Source organism: Passer domesticus, chromosome Z (assembly GCF_036417665.1).
Source record: "Passer domesticus isolate bPasDom1 chromosome Z, bPasDom1.hap1, whole genome shotgun sequence".
NCBI classification, from domain to species: Eukaryota; Metazoa; Chordata; class Aves; order Passeriformes; family Passeridae; genus Passer; species Passer domesticus.
Genome location: NC_087512.1, coordinates 62,445,117 through 62,464,240, shown reverse-complemented (window position 1 = coordinate 62,464,240; position 19,124 = coordinate 62,445,117). Strand labels below are relative to the sequence as shown.

The window sequence follows — 19,124 nt, the reverse complement described above, 5'->3', positions numbered from 1 at the left end:
TTCAATTTGAACATATAGCTTTCAGATTATAATCCAGTCATAAAATATTAGACTCTCAAGTCTCATTGCAATAACACATTCAATCAGTAATCTTTTATGTTAGGCTCAGAAAGGAGTGAAAGACATCTTCCATGCACACCTACTTCTACAGAGATTAAGTTATTTCTAATCTTATGGTGAAGTGCTGTGGTATCAACAAACTGAATGATAAACAGTGCAGGAATTACCCCTGACTTGCAGAACACAGAGACTAAAAAGGCATTGTAATAATTTTGGGGACCCAAAAGGCTTTCCAGAGCTTCATTAGGCTGTATTGAAACCTGGACTAAGACGGAATTATAAGATGCTATAGGTGACCAAAAATATGCAATATAAATACTACTGAATTTGAATGTTTCCTGAATGGTGTAGATGTTTTACTTATCAAGAAATGTGCTCTATTAGAATACTTGCCTTATTAGAGATGAGCATTTTTTTATCCCTCATACAGAAGTACATATCTCAAATCTAGTCAGAGATGAAGAAAAATGAGATATGTGGATCAAGATATTTAAAATAATATTTATGTATGCCATATATTAATATTTGATTTTCAGCTTAGAATTGTGAATTAGGTTTTCCAAATAAGCCTGTGACTCATTTCACATATAGTAAAAACTTCAACAAATCAAGTGCATGTTTTGAAAAATTAAACAAAAGAAAGATGTTACTAATTTTAAGGAAAGTGGGCAACTGAAAAACACAAAGGTAGCAAATGTTTTTTTAATTTACCAACCGTTTGCATTATTGTATTACTGTCAAAATTATGCATGGTTTATCCTCCAACTACACGGTGAAATACTATGTATTGCACTTGAAATTCTTATATCTGGTTGGAGGAGGTTTGCTACTGCTGTGCATGCAGCTACTCATGTGCTGAGCTGTCCTGGTAAAGGCTTTGGCTTTGGCCTTCTTCTAGGAGATTAATTCTTGCACTAACTTGAGAATTACCAGGCAGATTTAACTATTTGATCCATGTAGACATCAACAATTTCTGACAGTTAATAAGGTACTGTTGAAATTTAGAAAAATCATCTGTCTGACCAGTAGGAGAGAGGGTAATTAATATTATGACATTTAGAAAAGAAGATAGACTTTGAATTGCAGAGAAAGACAGTGAATTTATCTTGCATTTTTTACAGCCTTGGAATTAAGTCTAAGTGTGCAAAATATCTATGCACTGAATAATCGCCTATAAAATGCCCCTACCTATTGGTTGTCGTATATACTGAATGATCACCTAATGAACAGCAGACAATTGTTATTAGACAAAGAAGGCATGTGAGATTTTCATATCAAATTCAGGCAAATAAATTTTAGAAATGTGAAAATTAAGTTAAAAATATGGGATTTTATCTGCAAGTAACCTGAAAAAGAATTTTTGTAAGACAATGTGTTTCTTTCTTTACAAGAAGTGTGATTATGAAGAAGTTTTGACTCACTTAATCATAGAGGGATTGTTAATGACCAGTTTTAAAAGATTTTGAAGTGGCTATGAAATATTCTATGTCTTTTTAAAATAAAGGTACACATTTTCTATCCTGTGAGCTTTATTACAGTGATATTTGCAACTAATTTGAATTCGCTGAAATGAATGTTTTAATATATTGCTATTAACACATTTACTGATTATATGCATTATTATGAAAAGTAACCTTATAATTTTTTTCTGACTTTTCAGGGCTTTGCACAGTATTCTGTACTCTTTTATGGTTATTACAATAACCAGAGGACAATCGGGTGGCTCAAGTTCAGGATGCCTCTTTCATATTTCCTTGTTGGAGTTGGGTCTATTGGCTATAGCTTTATGATTGTCACTCGAACGTAAGTTCTCCTTGGCTTTGGAAAATAGTACATTCAAAAGGGCAGGTAATTCCACTGTTGACTGGAGACTGTCTTTTTTAAAAATACACTAATTCTCAGTACAGGACAATGCAAGATCAAGTGCAAGGTGAAAATTATGTAAGACTTATTCAACCTGTATTTGTTTATGTGTTCTTCTGCGCCAGAAGTTGTTACAGTTGTTACAGTGTTGTGAAAGTGGGAATAAATCTTTACTGAAGTAACAAAACACTTCTCTCCTGAACTTCAAAATTAAAAATGAATGTGTTAAGTGAGGAAGAGATCTGCCAGCCCATCTTTTCATAATACTTGGCATCCAGTAGATTTTCATCTAAAATCCAGGAAATTCCATAATTCTACCTTCAGTAGTACTTTATGTGAGTTAAACTCCTTTAAGAAGGAAGAACACAAGGAAGAAGCATATGCCAAATAATTCTGCATGTAGCTCACAGTCCACAGTAAATGTTGATTAATATAATCTTTAATACCCTTGGTTCAAGCAAGATGACCACCTAACACAATAGTACACCTCTAGCAGTGGTTTTATAAAAAACCTGTAGAGAAAAAAATCAGAAACTTGCAGTTCAAGACTCAAAGTCACTTTTAAACATAGAGAAAAATGCAGTTATGTGTTTCCATTGTTTTGTTCTGAAACCAGTATTTTCTACTTGCATGAGCACTAGATTAATTCATGTTCTGCTTTCAAATGTGCTTCCTGCATAAGGCAACAATCATTTGAGAAAAAAAAAATGTCTTCAGTCACATATATGTATTTTTGGAGAGAAAGTAAACTAGTACAATAAAATAACAATTGATTTAGTTCAAAAATAGATTTTAAAATATTTTTGATAAAATAACTACCAAGATTAGAAAAGTCTTAGTCTCAGACAATTTTATTTCAGTGACTCTAACTCGGACAAAAAAATATTCCTGATAGCAGGAAAACCCCATAGCTCAAAACAAAGGAATATCCTTAAGAAAAAAATTACATTGTGTATGCTAACTTTCCATCTAGCCATATGACACTGATGACCAATATTTAGGTAATATTGTCTTGCTGTCTTCCACTCTTTTCTGTTTCTCCAGAAATAAGCACAGTGAGAACAGAAACTAAAAGCAATGTATCAGGAGGTACTGTCATTTTTCTGCTGTTGACTGAGAACTGAGAAAGGTCTGTGTGAAAGAGATAGTGAGGATTATAAGAACTATTATGTTATTTAGGGGAAGTATTTAGATGTAGGCCTCCTCTCTTCAGATCTTGCAGCATATAACATAAAACTGAAACATTTCTGATTGCAAAGAAATTATATTCTTACCACAATGTTCATTATTTCATTAGAAACTCTTGAGAAGGAAATGTCTTAGTTTATAAATCAGAAGCAGGGCAGACTTTACCAAAAACCTTTTGTGATGTCTGACTCTTATGGGTAATACCAACCCTGGTATTGATTTTTGGCATCTCAGAAAGGTTTTCTGTATTTACTCACTATTCTCATCGTAGATTTCAGAGCATATAGTTTACCGGACTTTTAAAAATGTGGCACATAGAATGCATTAATATTAATAACATAGTTCTGCTGGATTATTGAAATTAAAAAAAAGTGTTACTTTTTCCTGACCAGAAGTACTGATGACTAAGTTATTTGTGTCTTATCAGCACACTATTTCCTTGTGTTTAATGACTTCTTGAATTAGGTGACAAAGTAGGCAAAGTAATACCATGGTTTTTACATGAATGAAACCCCTTTAAAACAGAGAACTTTGAAAACAAGATTAAGTTTATTCTGAAGAAATACCTCTCTGAAGAAATAATGTGATGTTTCTGGACACTGTAATAAATATTCTTGTATATGCATAGAAGATGATAGCGAAGATTGTTGTATGAGTGCTATTCTATATGTTAAAACCACTTTTTCTTCTGTCTTGTCTTATTATATTTTATATTTATATTTATACTTAGATTTATTTTAAGATCTATATTTATTTTTATATTTTTATTTTATTTCTTATATCTTTGTTATGTGTTTTGTTTGATTTATTCATTTATTTTGTTTATTGTTATTTTAGAATATTTTGCTTATTGGATTTTTCTTCTTTTTCTGTTTTGAACTCTCTAATAAAGTCTATAGCAGTTCAGGATGTGCTGCACCTTTCTATTTAAGAAATGTTCTCAACATCGTTTTTCTATTAAGCTTCTTATCCAGCAGTGTTTCTCTGAGAGGTTAATGAAATACATTAATTCTCCTCATCAAAGTATTTGCTGTGAGCTCATAAAGTGTCTAAATATGAAAATCTCCATATTGCTCACTTGTTTCAGAAATAAAGATTTAGTAAAGCATAACTGACAGCAGGAATGATGTAGAGTTTTTTCAGGAAAAAAGTTAGAAATTAGGAACCCTTTAAAAGTCGTGCCCACAAAGCAGAACTAGTGCTAACAAGGTCTTCCTGTATCTTTGTGTTTTCTGTAGAATGGCAAAGAATGCAAATGATGATGGTGGTGGGGACGACACTAGTTTTAATTTCAGCTGGAAAATGTTCACAAGCTGGGACTACCTGATTGGCAATCCTGAGACAGCAGATAATAAGTTTGCCTCCATCACAACAAGCTTTAAGGTAAAACAGAGTTTACCAAGGAGAGGCAACAGGTTTGACTTCCACACTGGTGTGAATCAGGTGGAATTAAGGTCAAGAGTAAGGTGTGCTGAGGCTGAGAAACCTGTACTCAAATTGGCATCTGTACAACCCTCTGGGTCTCTGTGTCTTGCCATCAGATTTTTTTTTCTTTGTAATTGTGAAAGAAATAACACTAGCATCTTTTGTGTTCTCTCTGCTGGCAGTACCAGTTTTAGAGAACTGATTCTATTGTAAAAATAATATTTTCTTTTTTCTCATCTTTGACGGCTTCCAGTTTCTATGGTATTTGCCTGAAAAACTTTTTTGAAAATGTTGCTCCCCTTTTTGGAACCTCACATTGTCAACTTCTCTTGTTACAGAGAAGAGATATCATAAGACAAAATAATAGAATAATCTGTATAGGGCTATTTATCAGAAGAACTGACCTCAGAATTTTGAGTTTATACTTGTTTTACAGAAAGAAAATGTCTTACTTTCAAATTAATTATAAAATATAGCCCAATATGCTAGGCATATCTTAGGCCTCTTTCCAGTGTATAGGGTATATTGATTTCAAGAGTAGTTGTGTAAGGAATCTAGGGCAAGACGTAAGATGCAGGGCTGTGAAAACAGTGGAGGGATATATTCTATATGTTGAATGTTAAAGAATATGTTTGTGCTGTTGGGTGGCTGGGACACACTAGTGTAGCATGCAAATTAAGATTTAATTTTCAATGCAATAATGTGCAGGGAACACATAGGCGCACTGCTGTAAGACAATGAGGAAGGTGCCAGTCTCACAGTCACACTGACAAGTGTGACACTGTGAGCACCGGCTGCTCTGCTCAGCTGCACTTTCCCTGTCCACAGCCACCACACCCCCTTCACCCTGCCCACCTCCTCAGCTGCAGGCATAACAGAGCACTGCCCTCAAGTGTAAGTCATCAAGAGAAGATTCCAAGAAAGCAATTATGGGAGAAATACTGATTGAAAGCACTGAATCTGTAAGAGCTTCCTGCCTGCCAACTAAGAGCAGATGCTGAAAGCTATTTGGGAAAGAATAAAACTCTGTCGAGAAAATGGCTTAATTTTGAGAAATCAACTCATGAAATTTTACTGTAATTGCTGCAAACAAGCAAAGAACCTCAGAAAGAAAGGGAGAAGTCGTGGCTTAGCTGAGGTCGTGGGAGTCATGTTTGAAAGCTGTTGCAGTCTCCTGTCGTTTATGTGACAAACACATGCTGTAAAAGGAGCAGAGCCATGAAAGGCAATTTTTACAATGCTGTTCAGCTTCCCCTCGGGGCAACAGATCTCTAAACAAAGAAGCTGTAACAAAACTTCCTTTCATGTGGACACTCCAGACCAAAAGCTCTTTCACCAGGCAAGAGTAAAAACTGGAGTTTATAACTGCCTCAGAGTCTTAATGTTTACCAGTTATGATCAAGGGTAAATGTGGGGCAAACATTTTGTTGTGCAGTCTGAAACTCTGCGCTGTCCAATTTTTCTTTTTGGATTCCCACATCTCAACTATAATTTCATTCTTTTGAGTTGCAGACTTCTAGAGTAAAACATTTTTCTCACAAATGCACATTTTTAAACATGACATTTCCTTTTCTGACAGACAATCACACATTTATTCTGCTGTACCACTCAACCTTGTATCATCTTGCAAGCTGAAAGAACATTTTAGATTTTTTTTCATACATGAATACAAGCGTGACAAGACTCATTGTGGGCACACCCAACAGGGGCAAAGGAAACCCTGGGGAGCTAAAACCCCAGAATCTTCCAGGACCTGAACAGGATTTTGTGACAGAATATACATTCATCTCAAAACATGAACCCCAGATGTTCATTTGCATCTTTGCAATTTATTTAACTGACTTCTAACAACTGAGACAATGTGGAGCCTTGACCATTATGGTATTGATAATATTCTTTTCTTTCTAACAAGTGCAGGAAGCAATTGTGGAGGAGCAGGAGAGCCGAAAAGAAGAAAATATTCATTTGACTCGATTCCTAAGGGTTCTTGCTAATTTCTTAGCCCTATGCACGCTTGCTGGAAGTGGCTACCTCATCTTTTTTGTTGTCAGAAGATCCCAGCAATTTGCCTTGGAAGGTCTGGAGAACTACGGGTGGTGGGAAAGAAATGAAGTTCGTGCTATTTCTATAATAGATGTGGTTTTAAATTGTGTTCCTCTGCTTTGCATGCTGCCTTTTCCCTCCCCCAGTAGTTTAAATACTTTGTGTGGGTGAAAAATGTCTAACATAAGAATCGTGTAGGTCTCTCTGCTTTCTACTTCATCAAATTTCTACTTTGCTTCTTTCAAATATCCCTCAGTATTTAGCTTTCATTAAAGGGCTTCACATTTCCTCCTCTGTGCTCTTAGATTGTTTTCCAGACACTCTGTGGATTCATGAGATCTCTTCAAGGAACCCACTCTCTTCTTGCTTTTCTCCTGTGACTGGCCCAAGCAGAGTGATGGATCTGTGGGCACAGAGAAAATTATTTGAGACCTCATGGATGCAACACTGCAGTGTAGCAACAGGTTGAAACTGAAGCCTTCCAGTTCCACGTGCTCTGTCCAAATGTCCCATGCAATTTTTTTGTGCCTAATCTGTGCCTAATGCTTTCTTCAAAAGGAGGTGCACCCTGCCTGATAGAGATGTATAGCGAAGAGGGTGATTTTTTTTGCTACAACAGTGTGTGTATGCCCCTGAAGTCAGTGTGCTGTTTGAAAACCTGGGAAGGTTTTACTTTCTTAGCAAAGACGCTACTGTGCATGTTGCAAAACTAGTTTGTTACTTTAAGCTTATCTTCTGAGCTGGTATCTAAAGTGCATACCTGACTTAAAGTACGGCAAAAAGGTGTTAAGCTTTTTGTAAGGTACAAAGCTGGTAAGATGGGTGATGATGGAAGAAGGAAGATCAATCCAGAATTTTCAACACCAAAGACTGACTGAGAAAGTAACATTAAAATATCAAATAACCCACTTCTGGAATCCAGAGAAAGTTCACAGCATAATAAAGGATGCTGATGACTTTGGAAAATATATTTTTCTCTCTGACTCCCCTTCTCTCTCTTCAATGTTGTAAATTTTTTATCTCCCTCTCTGTATCAGCAGTTTCTAGTTCTGTCAGAACACATTTCAGATAAAATTGTCTAGTGTGTCATGGAAGGGGGAAGTTAGTGGAAAGAGGCAGATTGTGACTCTGTGTGGATTTCATCAACTTGTGATACTTAGAGTCAATTTTGGTTTTCATTAAATTAAATACCAAATAAAAGTAGCAATGGAAATACATTTTTCACCCAAATCAGAATTAATAGAATAATTTGTCTCTAACTTCACTGTAAACTTTTTTCCCTATCTTCAGGTGAACACGGTTATGTCACTTTTAGGAATGTTCTGTCCAACTTTATTTGATGTAATCAGTTCTCTGGAAAATTACCATCCTCGAATAGCTCTAAGATGGCAGCTGGGAAGAATCTTTGCTCTTTTTCTTGGCAATCTCTACACTTTCATTATTGCCCTAATGGACGAAATCAACCTCAAGGCAAGATACTTTCTTCCCTTCACTATGTTTGACAGGTTGCTGGGCACTCCCATCAGTCACATACATATCAGTGAAAGGCATTCTTTTATTTCTGTTCTGCAAAGTACATTTACCTAAGCTAGCAATGGGTATCTTTGAATAGACAAGCTTGAGGGTTCATAACAAGCTCATGTTGATTTTTAACCCCTGATTCATTTCTTTGCTTAGTTGGAAGAAGAAAAGATTGTCAAATATAACATGACAATATGGGAAGCCAGTCTGTACAATGGTACTATTCCAGAAAATTCAACTGCTCCTCCAATACAGGTGGATCCTGCCGATGTCCCCAGAGGACCATGTTGGGAAACAATGGTAGGACAGGTAATGTAGGTGCTTGGAGCTCAGATTTGAAAACAGGTCATACAATCTCTTACAGGATATGATATCTAAATCCTCTTTATTGTGGCTAACAAGTGAGACAATGTGAGGAGAAGCAGATGTGGGACTTTCTCTTGAACTAAAAGTTTTTCAAAGATTATTTTATTTTCTTTGAATCCTGTCTAACAGGAAATCTTTCTTCTGTTAGGTGACAGAAATGAAAGCATTTGTTTTTTCTCTCTTCTGTCCTCTCTCCTCTTAATTTATTTTCATCTTCCTGATGACATCTTTGCCTTGCTTGTCTACTAATTTTGAAAAAATAAAGGAGTAGCTCAAAAGGGACATGTATGTAAGACAGCTCTTACAGCAGTATGCTTTTCATAAGGCATCTCTGTCTTTAACCAAGCAAAATAATGCCAAAGGACAATAAAACTTTGGTGGAAAATCTGCTCAAATATTTTATTGTATTCAGTTGAACATTCATTCTTATTGACCCGCTAGTATAAAATGTGGTTTCCAAACAATATTCTAACATACCCTTTCCCCTTATTTGATCCTATTTCATTGTTGTTGATTTGACCATGACAACAAATTCAATATTGAAACAATTTTGCTGTTTCTCCATCACTTTGACAATATGTCCTCCTGAATGAATAAATCTCCAGCAGGGACCATATAGACAGAAAAATTAGCCCCTCTTTTTTTTTTAAATCTTCTCAAAGTCAAAGAGGTCAAAAGCACTTTAAGAACACTAGGAAATGAGGGGCAGTAGTTCTGGCACATTACAGAATCAGTGAATGTAGAAAGGTCAAGAGTTTTGTCCATGTTGAAACAGGATAAGCATAATTACAGATCTAGTATTTAATTATTATCGTAACTATTAATTGCTTAAATGCATTCTTAAAAGAGAATGTTGCTCTAACAGGAATTTGTGCGCCTGACAGTCTCCGACATGATGACAACATACATCACAATTCTAATCGGCGATTTTTTGAGAGCTGTCTTTGTTAGGTTTTTCAATTATTGCTGGTGCTGGGATTTGGAGTACGGATTTGTAAGTATCTGATTTTCAAATGTCTTTGCTATCCATCACTTCACAATTTGGTAACAAAGTTAATTTTCCTTTCTATGCTACAGAGTTAACCTTTGGTTAGGTACACCAACTTCAAAATCCCTGAACTACAAGCTTTTCTTGCATTTTACTTATGTCTTAATATTTTTCTTCTTCTTTAGACTTTGGTGACTTTAGGACTTCTTTAATTTATTTTATTTTGTAAGAGCAAATTTTATTTTCTTTGTAAAAACACACATTTTCCACATTTACTATTTGAAAATTTCACAGAATATAATCTCATTGATTGGATAGAGTCTTCAAGCACATAGTTCTTGTGGAGAAAAATATGAAAGATCCTGTTCTAGAAGTATTTATATATATATATATATATATGTATGTATATGTATATGTATATGATGTATATGTATATGTATATGTGGGTGTGTATGTATATATATGTGCGTGTATATATGTATGTATGCATATATATATAGATATATATTTATATGTGTGTATATATGTATATATCCGCATTTCATTACAGTTAGTTTAGCTGATGTAAAATGAGTAAGGCCCATAACATAAGCAGGCACAGAACTCTTCATTTGGGAGTTGCGACTTGCAGCCTCACACTGACCTGATCCAAGTTAAATTTGCCAGCTACTTATGCTTTCAGCGGTCTGATGTTGTTCTTCATATTTTAAGTAATAGTCATGGTATTGCCAAAGTTTATGAAGCTCCTGAAGCCTCTTTTGTACTTACTGTGAAGTACAGAAAAGTGCTATGCAATTTAAGACTATCAAGAGTACCTCTGCATAAGCAGTCATTATAGCTGTAATTTTCACCTACTTTTGTTAAAATTTTATCTTCATACAAATAACAATTTCTTGCATTGCTAAGAACTGCATCTTGGGAAATCCCAATTTTCCAGAGGAAGTGAAAGTTTTCATGTTTTCTGATAAAAAACTCTTGTTTCTGGTGCAGCAGTCTCATTCTTACTTGCTAACTCCAATGAAATTTCAGCATTATTTTTACATTTTACCTTCTAACAGGACTAGTGTGGGGATAGAGACAAAGACTACCAGTTAGTCAGTTTGTGGTCAAACAGGTAATAACTATTGTAATATCAAAATCAAATGGAGGAATTTGAATATAGCATGAACAGAAAAATTGGCAACAACATATCTGCTTGTAGGGGATCCTAAAACCATTTTATAATTAACATTTTACTTTGTCAGTGTATAGGAATGTCTGTAATGGTCTGGTCCATTGTAGCCCCCAGGTCCAGTAAGCTGCCTGAAACAACAGCTGGAAGTGGAAGTTGAAACTGGAAATCACAGAATTTCTGGAAACAGCTCATTTGAAAACCTTCCTTAGGAAGTAGCTATACCTATGTCTCTGTGGTTAGTGGCCATGGATATATACCCATTAATTTTTAGCCTTTTTCTACAAAAAAAATATTTTGATGATCAAGATATCCTTTGGTGAAGAATTCCAGAGATTAACATGCATGTGATGTGGGAAGAACTTATTTTTATTTGTTTAAAAATTGCATTGCAAATGATTTAATCTGTTAGTGCTAGCACCTATGTTAGAAAAAGCAGTCATACATTATTTGATTCTATATGATCTTATTGGTATCTCCACGTTTCTTTTGATATTCTAACCTCTACAGATCTCTTTAGTTAACTGCTTTTCAAGTGTAATGTTAGTAATGTCTTTAATTTTTCTCCTTATGTTAGTAGATTCATAAATACATGTGACACAAATATATTACTTCACATATATATATATGTGTGTGTGTGTATGCACAAAATTGCACAGAAAGAGTACAGGAACTTCAAATATTCCAACAGCACAGCACAGTACAAGTCAAAATTGTGGCTTTAGTTGAAGACTTCAGTAGAATGACTTTATCTTGGTTCAGCCGTAAGGGAATTGTTATTTTTGCATCTCATGCCTCTCTTACCCTCTATCAGTTATGAATATGATTACTAACTGGAATATATGCATTATTCATGGTCTTTTTGTCCATCATTATGGTGAATCATGCAAAACACTGCTAGAGTGTATAAATATATAAATAATATTTGTAAAAGTATAAATAATATATTTGAAACAGACATTCAGGTATAAACAAAAAGTTTAAAGCCACCAATTTCTTAGCAGAAAGTTTTGATGTGATGCATATCAACACAGATTAACGTGTTGCCTTTCAATTGTTGCTTAAATTTAGTATTTTCAATGTTTACAACTGGAAATATTCATAAATAAGAAATTAATAATTAAGGTAAAAAAAGAGATGGGTAAGTGATTAACGATTTGAAAAATCAGAATAAAGGGTAAAATTATTAGTCCAGAAATAAAAGACTATGAAACTTTTTTTGGGGTATTTATGCATCCACACTGGAAATAAAAATGTATGATACAGGGCTTTCTTCACCTAAGAAAGAGATAATGAGACCCCATGAAGTTCTTAAGGTTCTGAATCTTAAAGGAAAAATTAGAGTCAACACTTAAATAAATAATTCATATTAAAAAAAAAGAAAATTATTGGCAACCTCTATCAATGTTAAAAGAAAAACTAAAAGTACAATAGCTGGAATAGGAAAAAAAAAAGAAAAATAGTGCAAGAGTTGAATTGGGTGTTAAATCAATTAAATCACATTCATCACATGAAATTTCACTGCTGCTGCTGTGCTGGAGGACAAAATATTTTGACAACCAGAGTCCACTCCAATGGAAATTTTCTGAATTGTTGCTTTAAAATTTCCTCAGTATCCAGAATGATTTTTAATTTTCTATTAGCATCTGACTCTGAACAAATGTCGGAAAAGATTTTCAGTAAAATGTTGCAAACTATATTAGAGACTACCTTGTAGCCTTGAGTTACATAGTTTATTTCATGATTGCCTCATAAGATGCAAGAGGCCTTGTAACATCATGCCAGTGTGCTGCTACTACTCAAAATGAGAGTTTTCATCTACTCTAATTCATTTAAAAACCCTTTGTGCAAACCTAATGAAAACATCTGTATCATTTCTTTCAGCCATCATATTCTGAGTTTGATATAAGTGGAAATGTGCTGGGACTGATCTTTAACCAAGGCATGATCTGGTAGGTGTGGCAAAGCATGTTGTACCTGCAGGATGGTGGGATTTATCTGTATCTGTGAAGGATTTTTCTGAAATCCTGATCATGTCCCATTTCTTTAATTTGATGGAAGTATATGCAATATATACCAAATTCTGGTACACTGCAATCAGCTGGAACAATTCAAAACTAATTATGGACTGAGATTATTGCATCACATACATCAGGATTTTCCACTGAGTTCGTAAGACCAACCGGTAAAAATCTGCATAGATTATATTTATGCTTTTGGCCACTGACTGCTTGCTGTAGTGTTTTGCTTTGAAATTTAGCCTTTCAGTGAATCTTATCATTCTTTTCCCACGTTCCTGTGCAAAAAGGCCTTTTTACCTTAAAACAAATGTGTTTATATTTATCTGTGCAGTCACATTCATGTGACTGCACAGATAAATATTAAAAAAAATTAAAAAATATTTAAAACATTTAAAACATTTAAAAAACAATGCTACTACTTCAGCATTAGTCCTTAGATGCAGAGGAGGAAAGGTGTATTTCATTCTATTTTTGGACTTTACATGACTGGTAAAGAACACCAGCATGTAGAGTCCTCATGCAACATGCTCAGTCTTCCTCAGGAACTCATCTCTGCAAGCACTTGACTTCTCAGTTCTTGCTGAGGACAAATTTTATACATTTAATATGACTTGGCTGGTCAGGCTTTTTGTGTGGTAAATGCCATGGCTTCAGTAAAGCCCTTTATCTTTTAATTTAAGATACATGAAAAGAGGAAGGGGATATGTTAATATAATAAAGCCTGTCATTTTTCTGTAGGTCAGAAGGTCTTTCCAACCCTAATGTAAATGTATTTTCTGTTTCCAAATATAACGTCTGAGGCACCTGGGGACAAAGCAGCTTAGCTCGATTACCTTTCACCTGATCACAAGGGCAAGGATTAAGGAAGCAGCAGGTTCCCAATCTCTTGTATTCTGTACCATTTTGCCAGAAAAATGAATCTAGCTGCTCTTCAGTCAGCATGACATAAGAAACAATGTGTGATGAAAATAAAAATGTGCCAAATATTTTTGTGTCATAACCATGCAACCATATATAATAAGGAAAAAAACATATTTAACAGAGTCAATAAACAGATTGTTGGCATAAAGCACTAAATTTCCCCAGCAACAGCAGCTAAAATAAATGTCAAGCAAAAATATCCTTCCAAAAAAAGTGCTAGTATATAAATAAAAATAATAAATTATGAATGAAATTGTTTTGTTTATACCTAGCTGTAGGAATTGGTAATAACTAGGTTTTTTTTAAAAAAAGGCCATCATTTTATGACACAATACAAGCAAGATGCTATCTGAAAAAATTAAGAGTGAATAACATTTCACCAAGTCCTCATTTAATTTGCAGTGAAAAAGGACTTTGAAGCAAAAAGTTCACACACATAATTCTCTTCATACACATTCAACCTTTTTTAAAAAGGAGCAAAAACCAGTTAAAAAGCCCCATAAAGTTGGCTATATGAATTTCTGAGTTCACAGTGTGCAAAACACATTGACAGAGGGAATCTGTAGCATACTTGGAAGGACAGAAGTCCTATAATATAGTGGTTATTTTATTTATTTTTTTTCTCTTCTAGGATGGGATCTTTTTATGCTCCATGTCTCCCAGCAATCAATGTGTTCCGTCTCCACACATCGATGTACCTGCAGTGCTGGGCAGTGATGTGCTGCAATGTACCCCAAGAACGGGTCTTCAAGGCTTCCAGATCCAATAACTTCTACATGGCTATGCTGCTTTTCATCCTTTTTCTCTCCACACTGCCTGCTGTGTACACCATTGTCTCCATCCCACCATCTTTTGACTGTGGTCCTTTCAGGTTCTTTGCATTGTACCTCCATCTTTTGCAATTGTTGTAATGAACTGCTTCCGCACATAACAGTGAATGAGGCAGTAATGAAAAAGTGCCTTTATAATAAGAATTAGCACCTGATATACTGAGTGTCTAATTGTGATGTATTTCTCATTGTGGATAATTCCTGAAGTGGGAATCCTGGAAAGCTGACTAGTTATTTAGGAAGTTTTATTTGAGGTGTAGAACAGAAAAACTTTTCCTTTTGTCAATTTCAATGAAAAAAATTATTACTGCTGCACTGAAGAAAAATTATTCTTATGGATTAAAGCAGTGATCTGTTGTGTTTGAAAGAGATGGCTTTTAGGAAATGTCTGTATGTCTTTTACAAAGGCAGATCAGAATGCATGAGGGTGTGATAAATGTACTGTGGTTCAGTCTTTCAATGCCTTGACTCCCTCCAGCTCACAGAATTTCATGTGTCCGTAATAACACTGTGAAGCTGAATTTGTTTCTGTAGTCTTCAAGGCCTCCATAGTTGTGGATCTTTTTCTAAACACCTAGGCCTGCCCTGAAAACACATATCGAATTCAAGGTAGTTTAGACTTTGGCACACTTTATCCTTCTCTGTGCAGTACCTGGAAAGTCTAGGAACATTTTAATCATCTTTACCTGCCAGGTAACTTGAAATACAATTGCAATGAGTTGTATCACTTAACAACAGACAAGACAAGAAATTAAAAATTTTAAGTCTTTAGCCTTTGTTTTTGAACAAAATATTGAGAAAGCAAGAGTGGGAGAACTGTAAAAGAGGCATTCTGGTTGCAAGGAAAGGTTTAAAAAATACATGACTGTTGTAAAATGATATCTGTGTGATCCCCAGTGCACTTTATAAAGGAGCAGAAGTCTCACTATATTAAATTTGGTGAAAGGCAAAATAACAGAAATTGTCATTGCAACAGTCATAGGTACCTAAAAGAATCACATGACAAAAATTCTGATGACACAGAAAATTGTTTGAATTTAGAGAAGAATTTACAACTAAACAAGTGATACAAATTAAGACTTTTTTGAGTCCTAGAAAAAACATATTGAGAAAAACATTTGAGGTCAGATCTCAGTAGCAGCAGTTATTGAATTGTGTATTAGCTAAAAGGTGAGATTACTCTTCAAAATGAGAAGGATAATTCTTGCCACATTTTCTCTGTCACGTGCAGAGATATGTTTTCTTCATCAAAAAGTGAAACCTTCAATATAACTTTTGATGGGGAGCACTTGAAACTGATGAAGGATCATTCAACCTCTGTATAGGTAATGTTACAGTTGAATAGCCAGTGAATAAATACTGGTAGAGCATGCCTCTACATATAAAAACCAAAACGTTTTCCTGTTGGTAGCTCAATGTCACATCCTTTTTGAAATTTGTGAATCATTTGGGGTTTAGTTTTGGTTTAATATTTTTTTTTTTTTTTTAAATTTAATCCATTCATTAAAGCAACATATGCAATTCAACAGAGACCTGCCAGGCATAGGGAAGACAGGACAGAATTAGCAATAGTGCAGCAGAAAAAGCTTTGTGCATGTTGAAGAGCATGAGGAGAGCAGAGGATGGAATTTCTCATCTACTGGAGTGGTAGGGCAAAGAGAGAGAAAGACCAGAAGGATTCTACTTGCAAAATTTTTATATTAATTGAAAGGGTGAAAACATTAAGAATGAGTTAAGAAAAAGACCTATTTTAAGAAATTCTTTACTAGACTGAAAAGCAGTGACAGGAAACTTCAATGACTGGACAATCATGTGGCAATTTGGTAACAATTCCTACAACTAAGCAAAACTACTAATTAGAATTGATACGCAGAGACCCATTTTGCCATTCTCGTCCAGGTTAAAAATGACAAACTTCTATGCTCCAAGGCATAGAAAAGGCAAAATAAACAGAAAGGGATTTTCAGAACATCTATTGATACACTTCAGAAGGAAAACAATCTAAGGAGAAAATAATGTTATAAATAAGCTGGAACAATTACATATGAAGGTAACTAGATTGCTGCAAAACCAACAAAAATATCCTGAAACACAGTCACTGACTTGTGTAGCATTGGCACACACCAAAGAAAGAGGAGAATTGGGTGAAAAAAAAAAAATGGAGGCAGAGACCACTTTTTGCTTGTCAAACATAAAAACCAGAATTTGAATTTTTTCCCACATGTCTTCATAGAGAACAAATAATGCTTTGTTTGATGGTATGATGGTATGGAGTTTACAACTGATACACTGATTCACTGAGGAATAATTTGGGGGGTAACCTGGCAAAATCTATTAGCATACAATAAGAATTTTGGTGTCTTTCTTCCCCCTTAGAATGCATAAATACTACTTTAGACAATATTCCCTTCAGAGTGTAAAGTTTTAAATAATGTTAACATACCATATATTATCCTTTTTCCAGGACTGTTATGGTGTGATTAGCTTATATATTCATGGTTGCCATAATACTCATATGTGATATTGTCAACTTTTCTGTGTAATAGTGGGAAGACTAGGATGTTTGAAGTCATATCAGAAACTCTGGAGCACGACTTTCCTTCCTGGTTTGGGAAAGTATTTGGTTATGCCTCTAATCCAGGACTTATCCTACCCTTTATACTGCTGATGGTGTACGTACAGAATATTCACTCAATGCTTGCTGCATCTAAGGTCTGATAAGTTTCTTTCACTCTGAATCATCACTTCCTGAATATCTAAGAAATGCAGTGCTAATTGTGCAGTGATGAGAGACTTAAACAATTCATGAGTCTTTTCTTTGAATGTACTTAATGTACATTTGCAGAAAGGTAGATATCTATTTTTTTTTCAATGGCTTTCTTTTTTGTTTACTTATGCTTTTAAAAAAATGTTCCTGCCACAAAAGGTAAAAAACTATTAAAATGCAAAAGGCCCATAGGGAATTTGCAATGCTATGACATTGATCATCTTGTCCAATATGCAGAACAGCACATCATAAATCCTTAGGAAGCTCAACAGAAAAATTAACATCATGGAGCAGAGTTACTCTCTGTAACTTTCAGTGAATCTGATCTTGATTGACTTTAATTGATAAAGACTGTACTCTATATTATTGGGACAGGGGCATGAGACAGAGTTTTGGAGACTTTGTGAAACAAGGCTAGTAGAGGTTTTTGTGAGTAACTCAGTAACTGGTAAAGAAAAATGGCCCTGTGTCATGATTTGGAATATTTGTTCTTGGAGATTGTATTGAGTCCTATTTTATCAAGGCATTATAACCTGCTTGATTGTGTTACTTTATTGGGTATTTAGCATACTGCTGAACTAAAATTTAATTCTATACGAAGATATGCTGGGATTTAACTTTGCACTGCAGAAGTGCAAGTAAATGTAGACATTACAGAACACAATAGAAATTACAAAGGATTTTATATGAGCAATATGAAACATCGAGATGAAATTTTGCTAAGGTTCACTTAACGCCATATTCTATTTTAAACCTTAGCTATAAAGGGTAAGGACAATAAAAGTAAACAGAAGGAAAAAAAAGAAAGAGAAGAAAAACAAGGCAAAATCAGGCAAAGCAGAGGAAACAGCATATGCTGATTAATTATTTGCTGCTTATGTCAACTAAAGACTTCATAGCAGATATTTTCTTATTAAATCAGGATAGTAAAAACTAGTAATTTCATAAAGTTGTCACAATAGTAATACCATATATTGGAATGAAAATATTATGTTTTTTCTTAGTAGAAGAAGGAAGTAATAACTGGGAAAAAAAAAGAAGGAATGTTATTTTGATTGTTTTCTTGACAGTATTTCAGATTGTTTACTCTATTTGTTCAGGAGCTTCAATAAATATGATTTATTCATTTTTAAGGTATGTCATGAGAATTAACTTATATAAGTTATTCTATAGAAGTAATTTCACAGTTAAGGATGACTTAATGAAACATATTTCTTAAATACTATAAGATTGAATGTAGAATATTAATTGATAGAATAATTTCTTTCATTTTACCCCTGAAATAACTGTACCATCTTCATAATGTAAGGAACCATATTGTTCATTATAGTTCAAAATATTAGTACTGGTTAAGAACAATAAATGAGAAAAAGATACAGGCCTTATATTATCACAAACTGTAATGGTTGCTAGAGGAGTGTTCTGAGTCTTTATATTTAAATAATTGTCTAACAAGAAACTATTTTTTTGAAATTTAGCCTGAGCATTTATTATCTCAACGCAACATCCAAATCCTACAAGGAAGCTAACTTGGAACTTAAAAAGAAGTTACAAAGTGTAAGAATAGAGAATTACCGATTTTTTGTATTTTACTTCATATTAGAGAGACTGTTTGGGTCACTGAAAAATGCCATCTCTCTTAACACTAGCAAGCAGAAGAAAATAAAAGAAGAAATAAACAAAAGGCACAAAAATCAAATGAACAAGAGGAGAATCCATTTGAGACAGACCCGCCACCGGCAAAGCCCAAAGGAGACAAACAAGATGAATCTACTTCAAACAAAGGTAAGAACTGGTCTGAATGTCTCACAATGAGTAATTCATGTATGTGTGATCCTAGACTTCCTCACTGCCTGGACTGCTTCTTCTGCTATAATCTCCTGAAACACCTTCGCAATACTGAATCACAAGTATTAGCCTATTTCTTTCTTTGGCTTGTTTAAGAAATATTGCAACATTA

General features: G+C 34.4%; 1 protein-coding gene across 2 annotated transcripts in view; it reads left to right on the top strand.

Annotated features, from left to right (window-relative positions):
* TMC1 (transmembrane channel like 1) overlaps positions 1 to 19,124 on the top strand; it is a 73,547-nt gene that overhangs the window by 50,424 nt on the left and 3,999 nt on the right. For both annotated transcript variants that reach the window (XM_064404029.1, XM_064404028.1), the window contains 11 exons: positions 1,721 to 1,863; positions 4,350 to 4,494; positions 6,454 to 6,648; positions 7,870 to 8,049; positions 8,257 to 8,409; positions 9,332 to 9,460; positions 12,510 to 12,577; positions 14,199 to 14,438; positions 16,944 to 17,069; positions 18,643 to 18,721; positions 18,814 to 18,949. In XM_064404029.1, coding sequence (XP_064260099.1) covers positions 1,721 to 1,863; positions 4,350 to 4,494; positions 6,454 to 6,648; positions 7,870 to 8,049; positions 8,257 to 8,409; positions 9,332 to 9,460; positions 12,510 to 12,577; positions 14,199 to 14,438; positions 16,944 to 17,069; positions 18,643 to 18,721; positions 18,814 to 18,949 — 1,594 coding nt within the window. The remainder of the gene's footprint in view (positions 1 to 1,720; positions 1,864 to 4,349; positions 4,495 to 6,453; positions 6,649 to 7,869; positions 8,050 to 8,256; positions 8,410 to 9,331; positions 9,461 to 12,509; positions 12,578 to 14,198; positions 14,439 to 16,943; positions 17,070 to 18,642; positions 18,722 to 18,813; positions 18,950 to 19,124) is intronic.